This window comes from Gymnoscopelus braueri (genome assembly GCF_963280865.1).
Source record: "Gymnoscopelus braueri genome assembly, chromosome: 10".
NCBI lineage: Eukaryota > Metazoa > Chordata > Actinopteri > Myctophiformes > Myctophidae > Gymnoscopelus > Gymnoscopelus braueri.
The window spans coordinates 13,690,867-13,713,296 of NC_137611.1; the positions used below are offsets into that span (position 1 = coordinate 13,690,867).

The 22,430-nt window shown below is 43.3% G+C and overlaps 1 protein-coding gene across 1 annotated transcript in view; it reads right to left on the bottom strand.

The window, feature by feature from the left end:
- Positions 1-22,430, bottom strand: part of LOC308094424 (receptor-type tyrosine-protein phosphatase mu) — a 240,057-nt gene that overhangs the window by 8,481 nt on the left and 209,146 nt on the right. The window contains 7 exon segments of the mRNA XM_080441069.1: positions 1,521-1,646; positions 6,014-6,145; positions 7,604-7,777; positions 8,532-8,681; positions 11,785-11,920; positions 12,354-12,508; positions 13,611-13,727. Of these exon segments, the coding sequence (XP_080297195.1) occupies positions 1,521-1,646; positions 6,014-6,145; positions 7,604-7,777; positions 8,532-8,681; positions 11,785-11,920; positions 12,354-12,508; positions 13,611-13,727 (990 nt within the window).

Consider the following 22,430-nt stretch of genomic DNA (forward strand, 5'->3'; position numbering starts at 1 on the left):
GTTATGAATCATCTTTTAGTTTACTAAATAAGTACTTTGTGCGCACTCATTTCCCAATACTTTAACACATTGCATGCCAGTCGCGTAGATCTACGCGAACCTATTTAAAGCCGCAGCGTGCCAGTCGCGTAGATCTACGCGAACCGCCGATTCCCATGTTAAGTGCCCCAGGTGCACTTTCCGAATTTTTTTGATCCATTTCCGTTTCCGGTTTCCGGTCGGAAACGGAATTATTCGGGTTCCGGTTTTTTCGATCGTATCCGCTTCCTGTCTGGGATCCTGTTTAAAACTCGATTTTCTCTGGTTGTTGTTTTTCTCCTCGCTGATCACTGTTTACCGTTGGTCGGCTGTAGCTTCAAGATGGCGGCACGGATTTGGAAACTGTTTTCGCTGGTTGTTTCTCACGGATCCGCTGTGTGTTTAGAACCAAATGAACGCGCACTTTTAACTTATTTAGCGAGGTCTGTGGCGACATGAAAAAAACTAAAAAACAACAATAAAACGCTGGCACTGGTGAGTACATTATGAGATTAAACTCTGGCATGGAATGTGTTAATATGCAGTAGTCATTTTTACAAATTTTCAAATAAATTACATAATTATTTTGTTAATGAATAGTAATACAGTTGTTTGTCAACTTTTCAGCAAATTGAAAAATATATTTACAGATTGCTAAGGAGGATAACACGTGTTATAGAGGCTGTTTTGCACAACTATGAGTGTGTGCCTTGAGATTTTCACTTGCCCTTTGGTGAGCCTTGGGCACAAAAAGATTGAAACCCACCGGGTTAGAGGAACCTACAATACCATTCGCTCGGTTTAACTCAGTTCAGACGAGTTCATAAATTTTTCAGAGGGGTGAATTCAGTCTCCAATAGCCCGTAACGAGTTCTTACAGAAATGTAACCTGTAACGTTTGAAGTTACAGGTTACATTTCTGTAAGAACTCGGCTGAGACTTGGACAGTAATACTTTTGTCCATCCATTGTGAAATGGATGGATGGATGGACCATATCAGGAATAGAATGACCCTTCCTCACCATAGCTGCTGGGCTCACAAAGTCATGAAAGAGGGCTTTGATGTAGCCTATTAATAAACTCCACATCCATGTGAAGGGAATTTTAACTTTGCAGTGTGCAGGACAATGGAGAGTGAATGCTAGGAGAGGCCATGACATGCAACTGAGGTATGTGATGGATTAGGACCTACAATGTCACAAATTAAACCACTTAAGCACCTATTTTATCTTTCAGTCATACGATGGTGTCACACAGCAAAAATAGTCGGTCTGCAAGCTCACAACACATTGCGATGCAATACGTTATGGGCTATTTTAGTTTTTTTTTAATATATTAAATGTTTGGAATTGTGTTTTTTTTGTGACATTTTCGTAAATTTTTAACATTTGTTTTTGTCAATAACATGCCCAAATTAAGGACACCAGGGTGAAAGTGGTTAAAAATAACAACTGTGTAATCTAATAAACAGCGTGAAATCTCTGTCGGCGCGTGGAACATACCCGAGCAGCGTTGTAGATGCGGAATATTCTGCTGATGATGTCCTCCTCCAGGTCGGCCGAGACAAACTCCACCTGGATGGGTCCGTGGCGGTGGACGCCGTTCTCCGGCCAGTACTGTGGACACAACTAAAACGAACAGGCACGGACACAAACATACATACATACAGTACACACACACGCACGCACGCACACACACACACGTACACGGGTACGCACGTACATATTCACACATATACACAAAGACACAGACACACAGGGAGCGAGAGAAAAAAGGAGAGAGATGGAGAGGAAAAAAGACAAAAAAAAACAGAGAGGAGGTAAGTTGATCCGCTAGTTGGGATTCCTTCTACCAAACATTTTCACAGTTCAACTGAAACCAGTGACAAGGGTTTCATCTCTTTAAGATCATTACTTAAGAGCATTTGGGGGATTCAAAGACACCGTCTATATTTTATTCAGGGTCAGGAAAGAGCAGTAAAGTGCTTGAGATGGAGAGGCTGACTCTGAATTCAATGTCAAGCATTGATCTATGATATGGAAGGAAAAGCAGTATCTTTTTTTTTTCTTACGTTTGAACACACTTCAAAACCAACACATACTGTAAGAATGAGAGACTTTTGCTAATTGAAGGAGCCCCTTTGTTTTGTCTTCCCAGAATGTCAAACAGAGAAATGTTTGGTCAAAAATCCTTGGCTGCTCTTAGTTTTCAAACATAAATCAGATATTTCGTTTTTTCTCCGCTTTTATTTCAGTCCTGGGGAAAATCAGTCTATGTGAAAGACTGTGTGATCAAAAGCGGCTTTTTAAAAAGCTCTCACTCATGCCCTTGGTGTATTATTGACTTTGCTTTGGCAAAAGCTTTGAAACAGTGCAGGGAGAGCGGCAAGCCCCAGGGACCCTCTCCTAAGAGCGTTGAAAAATCTCCCCCGTTTCCTGCTCGCCTCAGGAGGACAAACCCAGTTAAAAACATCCACCTGCAGAGCACAGTCACACATCACAGGACGCTAAAGGCAACATTAAGTGTCATGCCACGCTCCGCTCGACAAAAATTACGCATTTTCAACTGAAAAAAAAGTGTCAGTGAGTTTGTAGAGCAATGTGTCGCACAGTAGCTTTTTTGGAAAAGCGTAAGTTAGCCGTAAAAACCCTACATACTTAGTTGAATGGGGTCCCCCGGTGGTGTGTTCTTGGTCCCCTACCTTTTTCCCATCTACACCAAATCTGTTTGCCAAGATTAGCTGCTCTTACAAGCAACTTGTAGATTAGCTGTTTTTCGCCAAATGTTTTCCTATTACTACACATGACATGCCCAGAATAGGGACACTAGGGTTCATTTGGTTAAATCAGACCAACACTAATGGAGAGAGAGAGAGAGAGAGGGGGGGGGGTACATACTGTGTAGGAGCAGGGCTAGTGAAATGAAGGTTACGTGAACCATACACAGAAACAACATACTCGCATAGTTAACGCTGCCTCTGTGGAATGCAAGTAAGCAAGCAAGCACGCACACGGCAGCACAATCCGGAGTGTTAAGTAACACTCCTGGATTTTGCTGTGCAGCCATGCAAGGACATACGGTATGCACACATGGACTCAGACAGGCTCAAGACTTCACTGCCAGGGGCACCGTAAGGGAGCGGACCCTGAATGATTCAGAGGGCCGAGACAAGAGGGCCCTGGAACACGGCAAGGCTAAAATACTGGGCATCGGCGAAGCTTGCCGATGGCAAGAACACAACATTTTTCATCCAGTTCCTTGTGTCTTTTAAAAGGTGCACCGTGTGGCATCTTGCCGCTTGTCGCTAGTACAAACAACTTGCACAGAGATGTGTTTGCGAGTGACATCGATCCCATAACCAGGAGGGAGGCGGTGGCTGTTTAGATCCCGCAACCCAGAGGGACAGGCACGTTGTAATTGGCTATTTGGTTGTTAAACAACTGCTACACCACACGAGTAATGATTGGATAGAATCATTTCAGGATGTTTCATGCTACTTCAAGGGACCAATCCTGCTCAGCGGGGTTAAATGTTGCAACAGGTGTTGTAACAATTGCAACAATGTTAAAACATTGTTGTAATAGAGTACCGAAGTCCTGACGTCACTCGTTCATACCCTGGGTCACGGAAGTAATTTCTTTATGGAGAATAACGTTGGGTCATCTTCGTCTCATATAAGAATTGTGGTCCAAAAATAAACAAATTGTCTCGGCGATATTGTCAAGGAGGTGGCTCTGTATCGTTTACAATAGTCAGTCACTCATATATTGATACATTCTGGCGAGAATTTAATTAATTCGGCGAAGGTAACGTAGCGTTTTCTCACCATCAGTTGATTCTTCATATCCATATGAGTCAAACCGCCGTGCCCATTTGTTTGTTTTTGGAACAAGTTCTTATTTGACGCGATATTAAACACATCTATCGGAATTCAGAATGGGGGAAAAAAATACGTGTCACATGCTCTCATGTTGCATTTTAAAAACTGCAAAGAAATTGCAATATTATTGAAAATGCTTGTACTCGGTATCGGGGAGTACTCATAAATAAAGCACTCATACATGCATGCATAGAAAATTGCTATCGGTGCACCCCAACTTTTTAAGGTGTCACTTTAACTAATATTGTTAGGGGAGTAAGGGGACCCGGTAGCCCAGGTGGCAGGGGGCCCAGGGGTTCTAGCCGTGCCCCTCTCCACACCTGCATGCATGCACACTTTCGTGCACACACACACACACACACACACACACAATGTGTAAACAAATGCATGCATTGCACACACACAAACACTCGCTTCCTTTGAGAGCCCATCGCCAAGTTCCACAGATGCAACAAAACAAAAAAAGCAAAAACAAAACAAAGATGCTGGTGGAGGAGAGAGTGAATCTCTACCTCCCTCGCCTGCTATAACCTCCCTCTCTCCCTCTCCACCTGTGCTGCTGCCTTGGCTGGCTACAGTGAGAATATTGAATGAAAAGGCTCATCCATCCATCCATCTATCCATCTCTCCATCTATCCATTCAGCCAGCCAGCCAGCCAGCCAGCCAGTCACGTCAGCGAGACAGTCACCGGGGGAAAGGGGATTTGGTGGGGAAGAGCAGCCCGGCTTCAGGCTTTGATCCCTGGGTGTTATGACAGAGCCTGAGGCTGAGAAACCAGGAGCGCCTCCTCCTCCACAGGCCTGCCTATCCGTCTGACGCCGTTTCATGGCAACTCCTCTCTCTCTTCCCTCCTTCCTTCCAACGGCTTCGTAACTCATTCCACATATAGACTGCTGCTCCTTATTTCTCTCCCATCTCTGTCTCTCTCTGTCTCTCTCTCTCTGTCTGTCTGTGCAGGAATAAGGACTTATACAGGAACACACAAAGCAATCTTTTTTTCCCCTTCCCCTGAATCTAATTCACACACTGTGCCCTTGTGTGACTTTATTAGATACAGAGCTCTGATGAAAGGGAGTACTTCATAATATGTTATCGGTTTGGGAGGCCATTTCTTAGGATATTCTTCTCTCTGGGGGTTTGTGTGTGTGTGTGTGTGTGTGTGTGTGTGTGTGTGTGTGTGTGTGTGTGTGTGTGTGTGTGTGTGTGTGTGTGTGTGTATGTGTGTGTGTGTGTGTGTGTGTGTATGTGTGTGTGTACATGAGCACGCGCACGTGCGTGTGTATGTGCGTGTGTTGCATGGTAGTTCACTTATCTCAGCTTGAAAGTATGTTGGTGTGCATGCACGTGCACACATAAACCAATACACGCACACCATATATGTATTACATACTGTAGTACGATTTATGTGCGTAGTTTATGTGGAAAATGCTGCCCCTTGTGGCATCTTATTTTGGGGGCTCTATTATCCATCTGGTGTCGAAGCCATGGGGAAATCATTATCCGTGCCAAAAACAGCCCGGCCCAATCAGTGTCCTCACAGAAATATAGGCATGGGACTGTGGGTAGGGCTGACGAAAATCAACAATAGCGAAGGACTTGTCCCATTCCTGTCAAAGCGCCTTTTATTCTTAAAATGCCTTCACTAAAATAACACAATTCCGTCATCTTATCATGTCAGATTAACCTACCTGAGGGATATTGTGTTGACAAGAAGTCGGCAAAGTAGCAATAAATCAGGGTGAACCTGAAGGGTTTTCTTTTTTATTATAGTATACTGTATGTGCATGTGTAGTCTAGGAGTGTGCATGTGTGCATTGCGTACAGAGGCTGGGTTTCTTTACCCAGCAAGCCATTGCCATTGGTGGGCTGGTGGCCTTTGGACTGTACTGTATGATGCGACACGGTGTGAGCTTGTAGATCGGTTATTTTCGGCGCGCGACACTGGTGCGAAACGAAGGCTTAAGGATCCTATATGTCCAGTGGGCACGAGAATTGGAATTCTTACATTTCCGGTAAAGATATCATGTCCCAATCCAACCGCGTGCGTATGTACTGGATGTACTGTATGTATGTGCAGGATGTGTGCGTACGCGTGTATACCAGGTCGGGTTTACCTGCGCAGGGTCGACGTCGTTGAGCATGACTATGGAGGTGCAGTGGTAATCCAGGACCAGTCTCCAGAAGTCCTTCACCGTGTTCGGCAGCGGGTGCTGCGTCACTATGAACGCAGAGGGCTGCTTATAACTCTGATGGACAAAAGAAAGAAATGAGACACATTCAGAGAGTGAGCTGGAGAGAGGAGCACCGAGAATAATATACAGCCAGAGAGAGATAGAGGGAAGGAGCGAGAGAGAGAAAGATAGATGCAGACAGACAGACAGACATTCAAAAAACAAGAGAATACATTTAAAAGTCACCGCTGAATGCACGTAATGTATTTTCTATTTCAGTCCGCTGGCCTTGCTGAGAATAAACCTCAGGATGTTTCAGAGATGACCTCCATCATTTGACCTGTTTGTTACCGAGCGCTGTTTTCTAATGGAGGTTCCATGTCTTTTGGGAAGTACATTAGGACGCTGGGCGTCTAATGTGCCTTCTGGCCGCTTGTCGGCTTGCCTCGGGCTGGCCGAGGGGTTTAGCTGTGCCGTGGTCTGTCTGACTCACAGTCTACGGTCTCCATTACCTTCTGACCCCAAACCTGGACCACAGCTGAGCCAGGAGCTTGTTTCGTAGACCTTGCCACGAGCTGTTGGCATACATGATTCATGTTTATTTGTTCTCTACTTCCAAATATGTGTTTTTCTGGATGCTCACGCAGACATTTAGGAATGAATAGCTAGCTGCCTGTTTCACAAATCAAGGAATTCAAGGAGGGAGAATACAATTGAAACTGTCAAGCCTGCTTTCAACTATTTCAAGGTGCACAATACTCCCCTTTTACAACGATTTAAAAAAAAAAACTCATAAAAATGGCTTTCAACTAGAGTTTTTCTTCATGTTTCTCTGCTTTGATGAATAGACAGCAAGACTATTGCTTTTATTCTCAGATCTTTTCAATGTCTCTTCTATGCTCCTATTGCAAATATTTTTACTTGCACTTTTTTGTTGTTGTGTCTGTAAAGCACTTTATAAACTTGTTTTTGAAAAGTGCTATACAAAAGTTGTCCCGTTTCTATAAAAAAAATAGCAGATATACAAGCTCAGCGAGGCACCGAGTGCCGCGCTATGAGCTTGTAGATCTGCTATTTATAGAAAAATCATGTTCTTTTTTGCAAATCTTTGAACATATATAATGTTTTTAAGCAAACATTTGTAACTCAAATCTTTGCTTCCGGGGATTCTACAAATCCTAACGTTTTTTTGAAAAGTGGCTCTCAAACCTTTTCATGTCAAGGGCCCCCCCAAAATGATATGTATTTGGCCGCGGACCCCCATCTCAAAATACGTTGTTCCAGGGACCACCCCAGAAGCAAAGATTTAAGTTAAAAATGTTGACTTAAATATATATATATATTCAAAGATTTGCATAAATGTTCACAATTTGTCAAAAATAGCAGATCTACAAGCTGATAGAGTGGCACTATGTGCCTCTGTGATTTTTGAATAGCCCAAAGTATAAAATAATGGTTAAAGTGGTTACACAGATACGTTCCCGGTGTTAATGGTCTTAATAGACTAGTAGTCTAATAGAGAAAAAGTCCTACATCCATAAGGGCAGCGTTGATGTAGTTGGAGCTCTCTCCGTCTATGGTGATGAGGAAGGGAAGGCACCGGTCGGGGGGCAGGACGTCCATACAGCGGTTCTTCTCGTGGTTCCTGGGCAGCAGGGCGATGCTGCAGTCCTCCACTCTCAGCGTGGGGGTCACCATGTTCAGAGTCTATATAACGCAGGAAGCAGAGGGAGAAACAACAGTTAAAAACGGGAGGCGTTGAGATGTCGTTGGTGTCGGGCAGAAACCTCTTATCTCCATGTTTTCCTGAAAAGTTTTAGCCTACAGTATGAGGTTTCCACCCGACAGAGACGATTGTGCTCCTTATCCAGAGTGACTTATCTTGAGGGCTTATTGCAGACATTGTCGTACAACTCACTCGCTCAATAATCTAATGGCGGGGATCTGGGGATCAACATGTGGCTCCCATGTGGCTCTCGGACTTCGTAATGGTCAGCTTGTGACGTCAGTCATCTATGAGGTCAGTGATCTATGGCATTATCTTGACTTAGAATTCCAACGTGGGGCGAGGTTTTAGCCCCATCAGAGCCCCAAATGACTTACATTTTAAAGTTAAAGGGATACTTCACTTTCACATAAAATAAACATTAAAAAATATATTAAAAAAAAATGAAAGAAGTTATGGCAAAATAAAGGCCCCCTCACACATTAGTAGGACACTCTAATGCGTGAGGGGGCCATGAATTTTCCATTACTTTTTTCATTTATTTTTAATATATTTTTTAAATGTTTATTTTATGTGAAAGTGAAGTATCCCTTTAAGTATTTCAACAAAGTATAAAGCTTGTGAGAAAAAAAAGTGTGTGTGTGTGTGTGTGTGTGTGTGTGTGTGTGTGTGTGTGTGTGTGTGTGTGTGTGTGTGTGCGCGGGTGAGGGCAAAAGGCTGGCATACTGTACACACCCTGAACTCTTCTTTGATGGGGCTGGAGTTGGTCTGAGGGTCCAGTCGGTTCATGTCGTAGTACACCGAGCGAAGCTGACTGGCTGGAATGGTGGTGTCACCGCAGAGGCACGCCTCCAGGATGGCGTCATGGATGAACACGTACTGTTCCTGGAAAAAAATGACATCCTTAACACATTAACCGCCAAGACCGTAGTCCTACGGGCCGTTAAATCCAACTGTTAAGCGCCGAGACCGTAGCCCTACGGGCTGCGGTCTTTTCGCGCATGCGCGGTCCGGGTGCACTTTCGGAATTTTTTTGATCCACTTCCGTTTCCGGTTTGATGACAGGAAATAGAATTATTTGGGATCCGGTTTTGACGATCACGCCCGCTCCCATTCTACAGACGAAACTGAAACTCAATTCTCTTCCTGTAGTTTTTTCTCCTCGCATTTCACTGTTTAACGTAATCCGCTCTAACTCAAACATGGATGCCCCGTTTCACACGTGGTTTTCACTGGGAGATACAGGGAGATCTCGCGGATGTAAACAGACCGTGTAGCGCTCAATCTTAAGGATTTTAACAAGATCTATGGCGACATGAAAAAAACAAAAAAACAACAAAAACACCTTGGCACTGGTGAGTACATTATGAGATTAGCCCTTGGCAGTGGATGTGTTAATAGGAATATAACAAGACACGCTGAACATCCTCAGTTAATCACCTTGGTAGAGGTCTGGGTTGTGTAGTTACCTTGCCATGATGTAACTCCAAAGATGGGCAAGAAATAAATGGTTGCTACTATTGATTAGACATTGATCATTCAAAATGTGCTCCTCATTGACTTGCATTGTACAGTGAAACAGTTCTCTCAAAGTCACTCTTTTAGCTCCATAAACCAACACAAACAAAGCTGATTCAGACAATATAGAACATCACAAGTGCCCAGTTTGTTTTTTAAATAAAAATGTTTACCATTTGAATATCCGGATCCACGGATCCAGTCCTAGTTTTCTTACTAATAAAAATAGCAAAATCAACAGGAAGTTGACATTTCTATATAAAAAAAAACGCTACCAGGTTTTGTGATGTTCTATATCGTCTGAATCAGCTTTGTTTGCCTTTGTTTACGTGCTAAAATAGTGACTTTGAGAGCTGTTTCACCGTACAATGTAAGTCAATGAGGAGCATATTTTGAATGATCAATTTCTAATCAATACAAAAATAGTGTCATACACATCATACACCCATCTTATTACATGCATAAATTAACCATATAGGCCTAGGTTATTTCTGAGAATTTTCACTTATAACAACGACATGCCCAAATATGGCTGCAATATTGTGCAATATTTCCAGTATTATGGGCTGTATGAGTAACTGACCAATATGTTTGTGCACGCACATTGCTTTTCTGCCCTCCTTTCTAAAGGGTCCGACTCCTAGTTGAAACACCTCTGCGCTGCACTTCCTCTTGCTGTGCAAATGACCACTAGTAGCTACAAGTTTGTCCTGCTTTGGCTGCTGTAGACTGTGGAGTATGTGTGAATTCTACCAGCTGAAAGGGTTAACTGGAACCCCTGTGCATCAACGACCAGCTAATGTTTCCCAAATGTCTATTTATTCACAAGTGTTAGTCATAGTACACATGTCAAACCAAATTACTTCTCAATTTTCTTGCTGCCACTACCAATATTTTCATCACGTTTATCACCATCATTGTAGTCATCATCATCATCATCATGATCTCGGAGGAATTCTCCACTGTAAAGATGACATTTCTATTCATGCCTTAATGTCATGATGACAGACAGACGGCTCTAGGCTTGATGTATATCCATTCTGAAGTGACATTTTCCGACGATGCTCCCTTGTCACTTTGGACCAAAATCCGCACACTTGGCACAGGGGTCACTGCTTTTGCCGGATGGCATTATGCCAGGCCGTGAGATGAGGCCCGTTCTCCTCGCCTGTACGGTGTGAACGTCTGACCTGGCTCTAGTCTATACCTGCCCAGGTCAGCTGTGTGCCCCGGGTATTGAACGGTCAAATCGGACGAAATGCACGAAACGATGAAACAGTACATATTATGTTAAAAAATTAAACAAGGCTTTTCATGTCTGCAGACTGTGCTGGAGTGTATGACCGCAGGGCAAGGAGCTGTGCCAGCTAGCTAGAACACCTGCGAGGGCAAAAACACACACACACACACACACACACACGCACACTCTCACTCTCACACACACACACACACACACACACACACACACACACACACACACACACGCGCGCGCGTGTGAGCGCACACTTTGAAGGTCACTGAACTCGGAGAGGAGAGTGACTCAGGGTGAACAACATTTGGTCTCCAGTTACTCAAATCCCAGTTCGCACGTCAACGATGAAACATTTGCCCATTAAGTCCAATGGCGCCTGTGATTTAAAAGGAATTACGGTGAAATGATGCATTCAGTGGGACTACGGATGCCTCCAGATGGCCCGTGTTCAGAAAAGCGCAAAAAGTCCTTCGGCAGCCCGCACCGTCTAAAGTTGGCAGCAGTGGACGGGCAGGGGAGGGTTTTTTTCTTTTCATCCGTCGATGTGAGCTAAATGCTCTCGTTTAACAAGACTCTGACAGGCCTTTATTATGACTTCTATTGTCCCAGTTCTGCCGTGCGTCAAGCTCAGCAGCCTGCGAAATAGCTAGGGTGTGCTCCTTTTTTTAGTCTTTTGTAAGAAACGGTCATTATAAAAAAAAAATTGGAATGTGGCATACACTGTGTTAAACATAAAAAAGACTGTGGGTCTAATAATGGCTTCCCTGGTGCAATCTGGTGTTTATTTGTGAAAGGACGCGTGTCTGTGTGTCTGGGCTATGGAGCATATTTCCAACCAGCGTACCTGGAGACAAGTCAGAATGGATGACCCCTTCAGTGAACCTCTGTCTTATCAAACTGTACCTCTGTCTTATCAAACTGTACCTCTGTCTTATCAAACTGTACCTCTATCTTATCAAACTGTACCTCTGTCTTATCAAACTGTACCTCTATCTTATCAAACTGTACCTCTGTCTTATCAAACTGTACCTCTATCTTATCAAACTGTACCTCTGTTTTATCAAACTGTACCTCTGTTTTATCAAACTGTACCTCTGTTTTATCAAACTGTACCTCTGTCTTATCAAACTGTACCTCTGTTTTATCAAACTGTACCTCTGTTTTATCAAACTGTACCTCTGTCTTATCAAACTGTACCTCTGTCGCATCATACTATACCTCTGTTTGGACCATGTTGACCCTCCGCGAGCGTAGCTCTCGCACACAGTTATAAATGTCCACAACGCCCTCTCTCTCCGCCATGTCCAGCATGATGTCGATCACGATGAAGCAGCCCGTTCGGCCCGCCCCGGCACTGTAGGGAACCCAACAGAGATCAGATGGATTAGAAAACGCCCCCAGGGACATGGAAACCTTTGTTTTTTATTAGGGGTAATTGACATTTGAAGTAGAACATGCATAAAAAAGTTAGTTCTCCGTAAAGTAGGATTCAGGACAGGTGCACTATTCGTATGACCTTGGGTAGTTCAATCGATATCTGTCAAAACAAAGACACTTCCTCAAAACTGACATGTACGAGAGCTCAAAGGAATAATATCAGGTTTGCTGTGGCATGAAAATTGGATTTAATGACGAGCTCAGGTCTTTTTTCTTTTCCTTTCTATGTTGTTATCACTATTTCATAAACTTTCCAAACCGACACTGTCTGACTTCTAGAGAACTCACTATGAAACCAGACCATGCAGTTAGTGTACCCGCAGAGGGCAAGACAGAGAGTGCATGCCAACCTGCAGTGTACCACCATGGGACCGGCGTTGGTCAGGGTTTTGGACTTGACTCTCCTAATGAAGCCCAGCAGGCCCGTGGCGTGGTAGGGTACACCGTGATCCGGCCAGCCTGTGAAGTGGAACTGTCGGATCTCTCGAATCTCATGTGCCCCTCTCTGCGGAACGGCCGAGTTGACAGTTTCCACACGATAAGAGAGATAGATAAAGAGGGAAAAAGGCAGAGGAAGGGTAAGAAAACCGATGAAGTCTAACTTCTTCTGTACAAAGTGTACAGATGAAGGTTGAGAGTTCTGTGCTATACAGCAAACACACGGTCGGATTGAATGCACTCTAGACTTGAGCAAAGATTCAATTATCTATTGTAAACACAGAGTATTCAAGGCTCCCTAGCTGTTATTTCTGTGGCAAGGCCCACAGGCCCACTCCGTCAAGCATCGAGCCCCAAGGTTGCCATCTGGACATGGTGACACTGACCCTTGCACTCCATGCTTATTGGTTGCTTGTAACGTTTGGCCGTCTAGGAATGGAAATTTGTTCCACTGGCTCTCATTGTAAGTGTCTCTGAATAAATGTGTTGCCTGAATGCAAATAGCCAGAGGATAATTCCCTTTCAGTTTAACCACTTCAGCCCTATTTCAAAAATAGCAAAAATGAGCAAGATAGGTATTGAACACACAATGGAAGCAGTATTTTTGCTCGGGTTCGACAATAATATGGATGGTTGTCGGTAGTCACACACATTATTCGGTTACAGGACTATAACCACTATAGGTCAGTCTTCCTGCTTATGGTGCATATCTATCCCGTTTATCATTCGTATGATCCTGAAACATTTCCCCGCATTGTCAGGAGCCACGGCTTTTACAGAGACCATCTGTGACCTTTTGTTTACGAGACCAACCTGTCCCACCTCTCATAAATATGACATCGGTATTTTATTCATACAGTAAATCTCAGAATTGTTTTGCCCATTCTGAAAGGACATAATAACATAGCTAATGACACAAATTGGGCTGTTATGAGAACCTTTTTGATTAACGGGACAGACTTTCTCTCCAGTGGGCCACCCACGCTAGCAAGGCTCAGCGAGATAAAGCAGTTAACCACTTAAGCCCTATTATACTTTGTCACACGATGAACAGCACAACAACGCGTCACAATGTGATCCGTTGTGAGCTTGTGCATTGTTGCTATTTTCACCTATAATGCTGACATGCCCAAAATACAGAACATTGAAAATGTTTATGGTGAATGTACCTTCTCCACAGCAAAGGTCCTGATGACGTACTCCGACAACAGTTGGGTTTCTATCAGTGTCACCTTGATGTCTCTGTAGATCTCAGTGTCATCGGGCCAGTACTTGCAGCACTTCACCTGAGAATGGAACACAAATTAAAAAATCACACCCAGTGTGAAGTGGGCGGTGTGGTCATCACAGTGGTCATCATAGTGATGGAAGCTCACTTCAAAAATAATTGAATTTTTTGAAGTGCATAATCCTATTTATAGGTTATTAATGTCATCATGTGTCTCGCTAGCCAATCACAGTGCTGAATAGAGTCAGCCAGTAGAGTCAGCCAATCACAGTACAGCTAGGGGTGTACTAATGAGCCAATCACAATACAGCTAATGAGGTGTCCCAACCCCACTTATAGGGGCGGCTACACCGACCAAAAACACTAGTTACAACCACAAAAACTGCAGTTGGACTGGGGGACTTGCACGTATGTGTAACAGTGTGAGGGTGACCCAAGGTTTACCCAGAAAATGAGCATTTTGCACTACACTTTCACAAAATAAGTAAAAGTTCTAAAATATGTGACTGTATTGTATGTACAGTACTATGACACACACACACACACACACACACACACACACACACACACACACACACACACACACACACACACACACACACACACACACACACACACACACACACACACACACACACACACACACACACACACACACACACACAGCGATCCCCAGCTTTTTCCTGGCAACGTGTCGAAGAGTCCTTGAGCAAGAAAACTGCCCGTTTCCTCCGCTGTCGGTGAATGTAATGCACATTGTAAGGTGCTTTGGATAAAGGCGCTATATAAATGCACCATTTATTTACCATTTATATATATATATACACTGAAAGAAAACAGGAACATACAGATTCACACATAATAACACAAACTTCTCTCATTTTAACGTGACCACTGCGATTCAAAGTAATTTTTTCTTCTTCAATACATTAAATTGTCACGTCACATTACCTCCCCATTTTCCACCTGATATTTCACTTTCTAAGGCGTTTCTTCCAAGGCCAAATGAGGCTCGTCGTTGTATTAGTTTCGGCTCCTGGTCAAGGAGAGTGTAAATGGGAATCTGATGTATCGATGGAGAGCTCCTTCTCACATTACTGCTTTTTCATTCACACATTGATAATGGGAAAATGAGTTTGAATTTGGACAGGACCCAAGGGCAGCGCTGTCGATGAATGGGAAAATGCTCTCCATTTCTATGGTGCCTTTATCCAAACGCGGTGTGTTACATTCACCCATTCACACCCATTTTCACACCGACGGCAACCTGGCTTATGCCTGATTAATACTTTATTTTATTTATTTAAAAAATCCCTGGAGGATAAGCCCCTTGAGATTCAGCATCTTGTTTTCGAGTGGTCCTCAAGGTTTTCGTGGTTGCGTCCTGTCTCACACATTGAAGATACTGTAGCCGATCTACAAGCTCACTAAGCGTCCGCGATGCTACGCGTTGTGAGCCTGTAGATCGGCTATTTTTGTATAAATCAGGTCTTAGGGTTTCAGTGTCTTGCCCAAGGACACTACGACACGAAGACGAGAGGAGCCGGGGGATCAAACCAGACGGGGCCGCTCTATACCTCCTGAGCCACTGCCGCCCAGAGAATGGTGAGACCGATAAGAGGCTGTGAGATTCATCCATCTTAAGTTCTTCATGTCAGACAGATGAAACAATTTTTTTTCTTTTCTTTTTTAAATGACTTGAATCTGATGAGGGTGGATATAATGACAACCCAATGAAATGATAAACCATCAAGCGTTTCATACAGATTTCCCAACAGAAATCTAAAACTCCCCACTGGAATTATCACTTATATTAGGTATCATCAGAGTGCAAAATTAACCCCCCCCCCCCCCCCCCCCCTCCCGCTTCTCAGCCATTCAATTAAAGTGTTGATGCTGAGGGAGTTGGGAGCGCTAATAGCAGTTGGGATCGTGGAGGTATATCAGAGAACAATCATTTTTGATGAGGGATAAATGTGACATCAGCGGCGGGCTCGATTCAATTTTCGTTTTCCGGTGCCCACTGTATGCTGTGATTAGGAGTGAAATGAGATTTTTGGTTTAGTGGAGTGACACAGAAGGAAAGGGGGATTGAGAGGAGACGAGCTTCAGGTCCTCTCTCTCCCTCTCTCTCTTCCCCCCCCCCCGCCCCTTTCTCTCTCTCTGACACCCCTGATGACTAATCCCCGATGACAATCACAAATCCACCGGCCGTTTCCAGCCAGATTGAATTAGGCAAAAGCCATTACCTTATTAGATCACTCCAAATCAGATGCCTGGTATTGGTTGGGAGGGGGGGGGTTGAGGTTGAGGGGGGGGGGGGGGATTATCCTTTGGGCAAAATTACACAAGGGTACACGCATACAAAACATACAGACACACAAACGCACACAGATGTTCTTTTGTATGACGTTAGTCCTACTGATTTGCGCACATGTCCTGCGTGAGGGGAAAACGGTGCACACTCAAACGCACGCACGCACGCACGCACGCACGCACACACGCACGCACGCACGCACGCACGCACGCACGCACGCACGCACGCACGCACGCACGCACGCACGCACGCACGCACGCACGCACGCACGCGCGTACACACACACACACACACACACACACACACACACACACACACACACACACACACACGTTTGCATTACTCTACTTGTAAGGCCATCAACCTTTTTAAATGCCATTTCTCTCAAGTAATTGCATGCCGGTGTCATGCACACAAAATAGCCGACCTACAAGCTCACAATGCGTCATGCTGCAACACGTTGTGAGGTTGTAGATCAGCTATTTTGGGTCACACAACTAAGTATAAAACAAATACTTAGTTTGTTTCTCTGCCTTTTGGCTAAGATCAAGTGTAGTATCTGTTCTTATCAGTTTAATATCTGATACGTTTTTTTTTTGACCCAGGAGTTGAAATAGGGGCTTGCTTCGTTCACTCCACGCATTGACCCGGCATTGCAGTACCGCTGGGAACGGTGCTTTTTCTGTTCTTTTTTTTTTACAAAACTAGTAAATACAAAAAGTAAATGGTCCTCACAACTGTCTATTCATTTAGACACTTCAGCTCAGAAATAACCAGACAGTTAATGAACCATTTACCATTTATTAACTATTACCATATTAACCATAACCCATATATGCAATGATATTGCATTCAAGTTTGGCGGTGTGACTCTGCTCATGTGATATTACAGATTCCTGTGCAAACATGTCACAGATCATTCCATCACAACCCCCAGAGCAGAGCATTCAATTCAATTCAATTAAAGTGTCAAATCACAAAGTTGTCTCAACACTTTACATGTAGAGAAGAGACCCGACGATCCCACCCTGAGCAAGCAATTAGCGACAGTGGCAACGAAAAAACTCCCTCTTAACTGGGAGAAAACGTCAGGCAGACCCTAGGCTCTAGGGTGGCGGCCTTCTGCCTCGACCGTGTCGGGGGAAAAGAGAGAGGGAGAGACAGAAAGCATGAAACATAATACAGTTTAACATAACATTGAACCATCAATGCATAATTAAACAACCACAACATAGTACAATCCAAAACGCAGTACAATACACAGAATCATGGAACCACGGAGTACAATACACAGAATCATAGAACCACAGTACAAAACAGAATCAACCTATAGAACCACAGTACAATACACAGAATCAACCAATAACAATATGAACTAAAAGCCACAGGGAGGAGGCCGGGGAGGTGGAGGGAATTTGAAAACCTACAGCTGTACAACCGGCACTGACAGCCACACACATAGAATGAACAGAGAACAGAGGCTGCTTAAATGAACCGCCTGAGATGCACTGTGGGTATGAGGGCGTGTGTGAGTTAGCTGGTAGCAAATGAGAATGACAAGGGGTTGAACGTATGCCTTAAAGGAGTACAACTGAATAAGCTTGTTAGCGAATGGGGGGGTACGGGGAGTATGAATGAAGTATATAAACATTCTGCCTTCCGTGTCTACATGAACTAACGTTTACACTGAATTTCATTTAGACACTTCAGCTCAGAAATAACCAGACAGTTAATGAACCATTTACCATTTATTAACTATTACCATATTAACCATAACCCATATATGCAATGATATTGCATTCAAGTTTGGCGGTGTGACTCTGCTCATGTGATATTACAGATTCCTGTGCAAACATGTCACAGATCATTCCATCACAACCCCCAACACGCGCTCACTTGCAGTGAGCAATACAGCGCCACACCTTAACCTATATGAGAATGTTTATCAGTTAAAGCATCAAAGTGACGCACTTCATTTAATCCATTTGATATAAATGAATATATTACATGAATTAACTATGTGAGTTGTCAGTGCTGATACATTGTCAGTGCTGATACATTTCCTTTAAATGCATACCATGATGCCCTTCACATCTAAAGCCGACATTCTGCACTGCAGCAACTATTAGATGCACATTTGGCAAAACACAACTGTGTTCTGATGTTAAAGGAAATAAACTATGAAATTATGAATAACTATGTGTATAGACAGACGGTACTGTCTAATTCCTTCTATATGATGGCAGCATGCGAAACCCTTTAGGCAAGTCCCGCTCACCTGAACGGTGACCTGATATAGAAGGAATACACCAAGTGTATAGACAGACTGTACTGTCTAATTCCTTCTATATGATGGCAGCCATGCTAACCCTTTAGGCAAGTCCCGCTCACCTGAACGATGACCTGATATAGAAGGAATACGCTATATTTCTAGTGACGACCAATACCTTTGGTCAATGCCTACCACGTGAGGTACCTTGGTCAAGCCTACCACGTGAGGTATACGTGAGACCAAACACGACCAATACCTTGGGTTAACCGTACCTACCACCACGTGAGGTATTCGTGAACCAGACACGACCGATACCTTGGGTTAAATGTGTACCTACCACCACGTAAGGTATTCGTGAACCAGACACGACCGATACCTTGGGTTAAATGTGTACCTACCACCACGTGAGGTATTCGTGAACCAGACACGACCGATACCTTGGGTTAAATGTGTCTACCAACCTAAACCACTGAGAATATGAAGACCAACTATACTATGAAGTTACCATAACATCATAATACCACACTATAGCGTACGTGAGACCATAACACGACAAAGCTATAGTGTTTTACCTGACCCCCAACCTGCGCTCTGGCAGGAGCAACTTAACATGACATCAATTATGCAACTCCTGATTTATTCATAATTGATCATACATTACACTCATGGCTTTTTGAGCTGCGAGAATTTCACCCGTATTTAACGGATATAACGTTCATAAGTAGCAGATGACCAACGACCCATGGCTTTCAGTGTGAATGATGGAACCAAAGATGATGCTGAGTTGCAGCACCGATCCGAAAGGAGTGAACAACTTGGGTCCACATCTGAAGGCATCCTGCTTCCTGGCAGCGAACCAAGCCTTGACGTGGCCCTCCCAACATCCGAACAAGGTTCATCTCCCCCAGAATTTAACCGCCGTTGAAGGTAGCGAGACATAGAAGAGAACGGACAAAAGCGGTATCAGTTCTTACAATAATTGATATTCCATTAGAATAAAGCGGTATCAGTTCTTACAATAATTGATATTCCATAAGAATAATTAATCTGATTTAGAGTGCTTAAGAGGAATTGAAACATGTGACTGAAAGAGAAGACAGGAATGGAAATGTCATGCAAGGGGTTAAAGCTTTCAGTGCAAGAAAGTATTCCCCACATCTAAGAAACCCATAAGATACTGATAGAAACTGCTTCCAAGTAATATCTACATTAGTTAAGATTCTTTCCTCCGCTTAGTAATTACATAACTTCTCGCAGCTAGCTGCGTTCATCGACACATGAGCCGAGTGATCCAAGCTACTTTTGAGTCAAATCATGCATTAACTTTTCACAACATTTCACTATCACAATCCCAACATAGAATGAAGCGATTTAAACACCCATGTAATAAGTTCAATATAAAGCGACCATCCCAGAATACTTAAATGTCCGAGATCATTAAACGATCCATACCATTTGACATACGCCTGGATTTTATGGACGCCGTTCCTTTAGAACATCAGTGTGAGTGGGTTACACAGATCAAGCAGTGAGCAACCGACATGGCTTTCAGTAAGCTTGAACCAGAATAAATTTAGATTTGATTAATGATGACCTGCCTCTCATGACTTCGGCAGAAGTAGATCCAGTTATACCACCAAGGTGATCTTGAGAACTGCTCGGCAATGACCATATCGCTGCAGTAGTTATGAAGACCGGCAGCAACCCACAACCTGAACCTTCCCAGCATCCATGATGGACAGAAGTTCATGCCATCGTCAGAATTGGATCACCATAATGGGCAGTTGCTCAAGAAACATAAAACAGAAGCAGAATAAGTTTAAGCAATGAATGCATATCCCTTTACAAAGACATGTTTAAGCTAAAAGTGAAGGTAACATGCAAGTTAGCTCATCAAACGATGAATCCAATCCATAATGATGATAGAAATTGAAGCAGCAGGGAATCAGATTAGCCTTTGTATGCCCTCTAAATGGCACCCCCTAGAGATAATTACAGTTAAAACAATCACCCCATTCACGAGCTTCAACCCACAATGAATACGATAGCTACCCTTACATATGCTACATAATGCTATACAACAGCCCCTTTTAGTAGTAGAATCAGTAGCTCGCACTTTAGAACTAACGGAAACCCAACCTGAACCTTCCCGGCATCCGAGATGGAAAGATGGTCATGCCATCAAAGCCTTGGATCACCATAATAGCAGTCAATCATGAAACGAAAACAGAAGCAGTGTGAATTCAAGCAATGAATATCTCTTTACAATGACATGGTTAGCTAAAAGAGAAGTAACGTGCAAATTAGCTTCAGTGCACTAATGAATCTACCTGCATCTGAGAATCAGATTAACCTTTGTTTGCCCTCTAAATGGCACCCCCTGGAGGACAACCCACTACAATTGAAGCAATCACCCCATTTCGCAAGACTTCAAATCCACCATGAAGTAATTATCTATTTAAGCCTCTGCAAACTAATCCACCCATATAATAGTTACCTGAACTTGAGCGTTGATTAAGTGAATAGAACAGGAATGCAGAAATAACAGCTTCACTGAGTGGATTAAATTAACTTGAATATCCCATGATAGTTGTGTACCTATTTAACATGACAGTTACACTGCCATAATGCCTGCACATGACCAGTTAAAAAGAAAACACCCTTGCCCTTTCACCTTATTCTCACACAGTAGCATTGAACTGATCCCCATGATATGACTGTCAGTTGCATAGACTACAGTACCCAAGATGCATTGCTGTATTGTATGAGACTTCCTGATTACTCCCAAGGAAAAGTCACATGACACCACCACGCCGTGTTGCCAGATTGTAAGAGAAACAAGCGGCCAAGTCTATAAAAACAAGTCGCAAAACAAATGTTTAGAATATTAAACATTTTTTGCACCGTGATTACATATGAATCTGGGGTTCCTTCCCATGAACGCTGTTCAGTAATATATTTGCTGTGACTTACGGAACACAATCCCAAAGTCGCTTATAATAAGCATACATGGCAACACTGATTTGATACACATGCTGTGTTTTCCTATCCTGGCTTAAGTACATGTCTGAATTTGACTTCTTGTCTTATATTATGCCCCGTTGCAACAGATTGTCTACGACAGCCTTGATAAGTATAAACATATTATAAAAGCATTTGAGCAAGCAGTAGCAATACAACTGTTGGAAGCTCTGCTTGAAGCTTCAGAGCCAACTAGATGGCACTGCACCATTGTGGGTATTCCCAGAGTCAAGAGTGCCTCAGCAGAACAGCATTAGAACTTAGAAGCAGTACTTATTTTGGAAAAAGATTTGGCCCAAAAATAGCTCCATTACTTCTATACCTTAAACAAACAATAATAATAATCTAAAATAGCCAAGTTTCATTACCTGATGAGGTAAAGGGGAGTAGCCTACATGGGAAGCAAGCCTGCTGTGTTAACTGTGCAGTGTTGAACAAACAATCAAAGCTTTTACATGGCAACAAGCATGCTATGTTAGCGTTAAGCTAACAAACAATTCGATTTTTCCACATGGGAAGCAAGCATGCTATGTTAACTGTGCAGTGCTGTATAACAAACAAAGATTCTACATGCAGCAGCATGCTATGTTAGCTTTAAGCTACAGACAATTCCAACTTTCCACATGGTAAAAGAGAGTAGCCTACAACCAAGCTTCTACTGTACATGGGCAGCAAGCATGCTGTATTAGCTTTGAGCTACAACAATTCCAAACTTCTACATGGCAGCAAGCATGCTATGTTAGCTTAAGCTATGAGCACAGTAGTGTTAGCAGCAATAATAGAAGAAGCATTGGCTGCTGTAGCAGTGGTAAAAGTCAGCATCATGAGCAAAATCATCTCATATAGCACCAAAAATCATAGAGCACACACAAAGCGTAGATAAGCAGCAGATGACAGCTCGCAGCAGCTAGCAAAATGCATTGGTTCAGCAACCAAGGAATTTGAAAATGTGAAAACCTACAGCTGTTTGAAAACCTACAGCTGTACAACCGGCACTGACAGCCACACACATAGAATGAACAGAGAACAGAGGCTGCTTAAATGAACCGCCTGAGATGCACTGTGGGTATGAGGGCGTGTGTGAGTTAGCTGGTAGCAAATGAGAATGACAAGGGGTTGAACGTATGCCTTAAAGGAGTACAACTGAATAA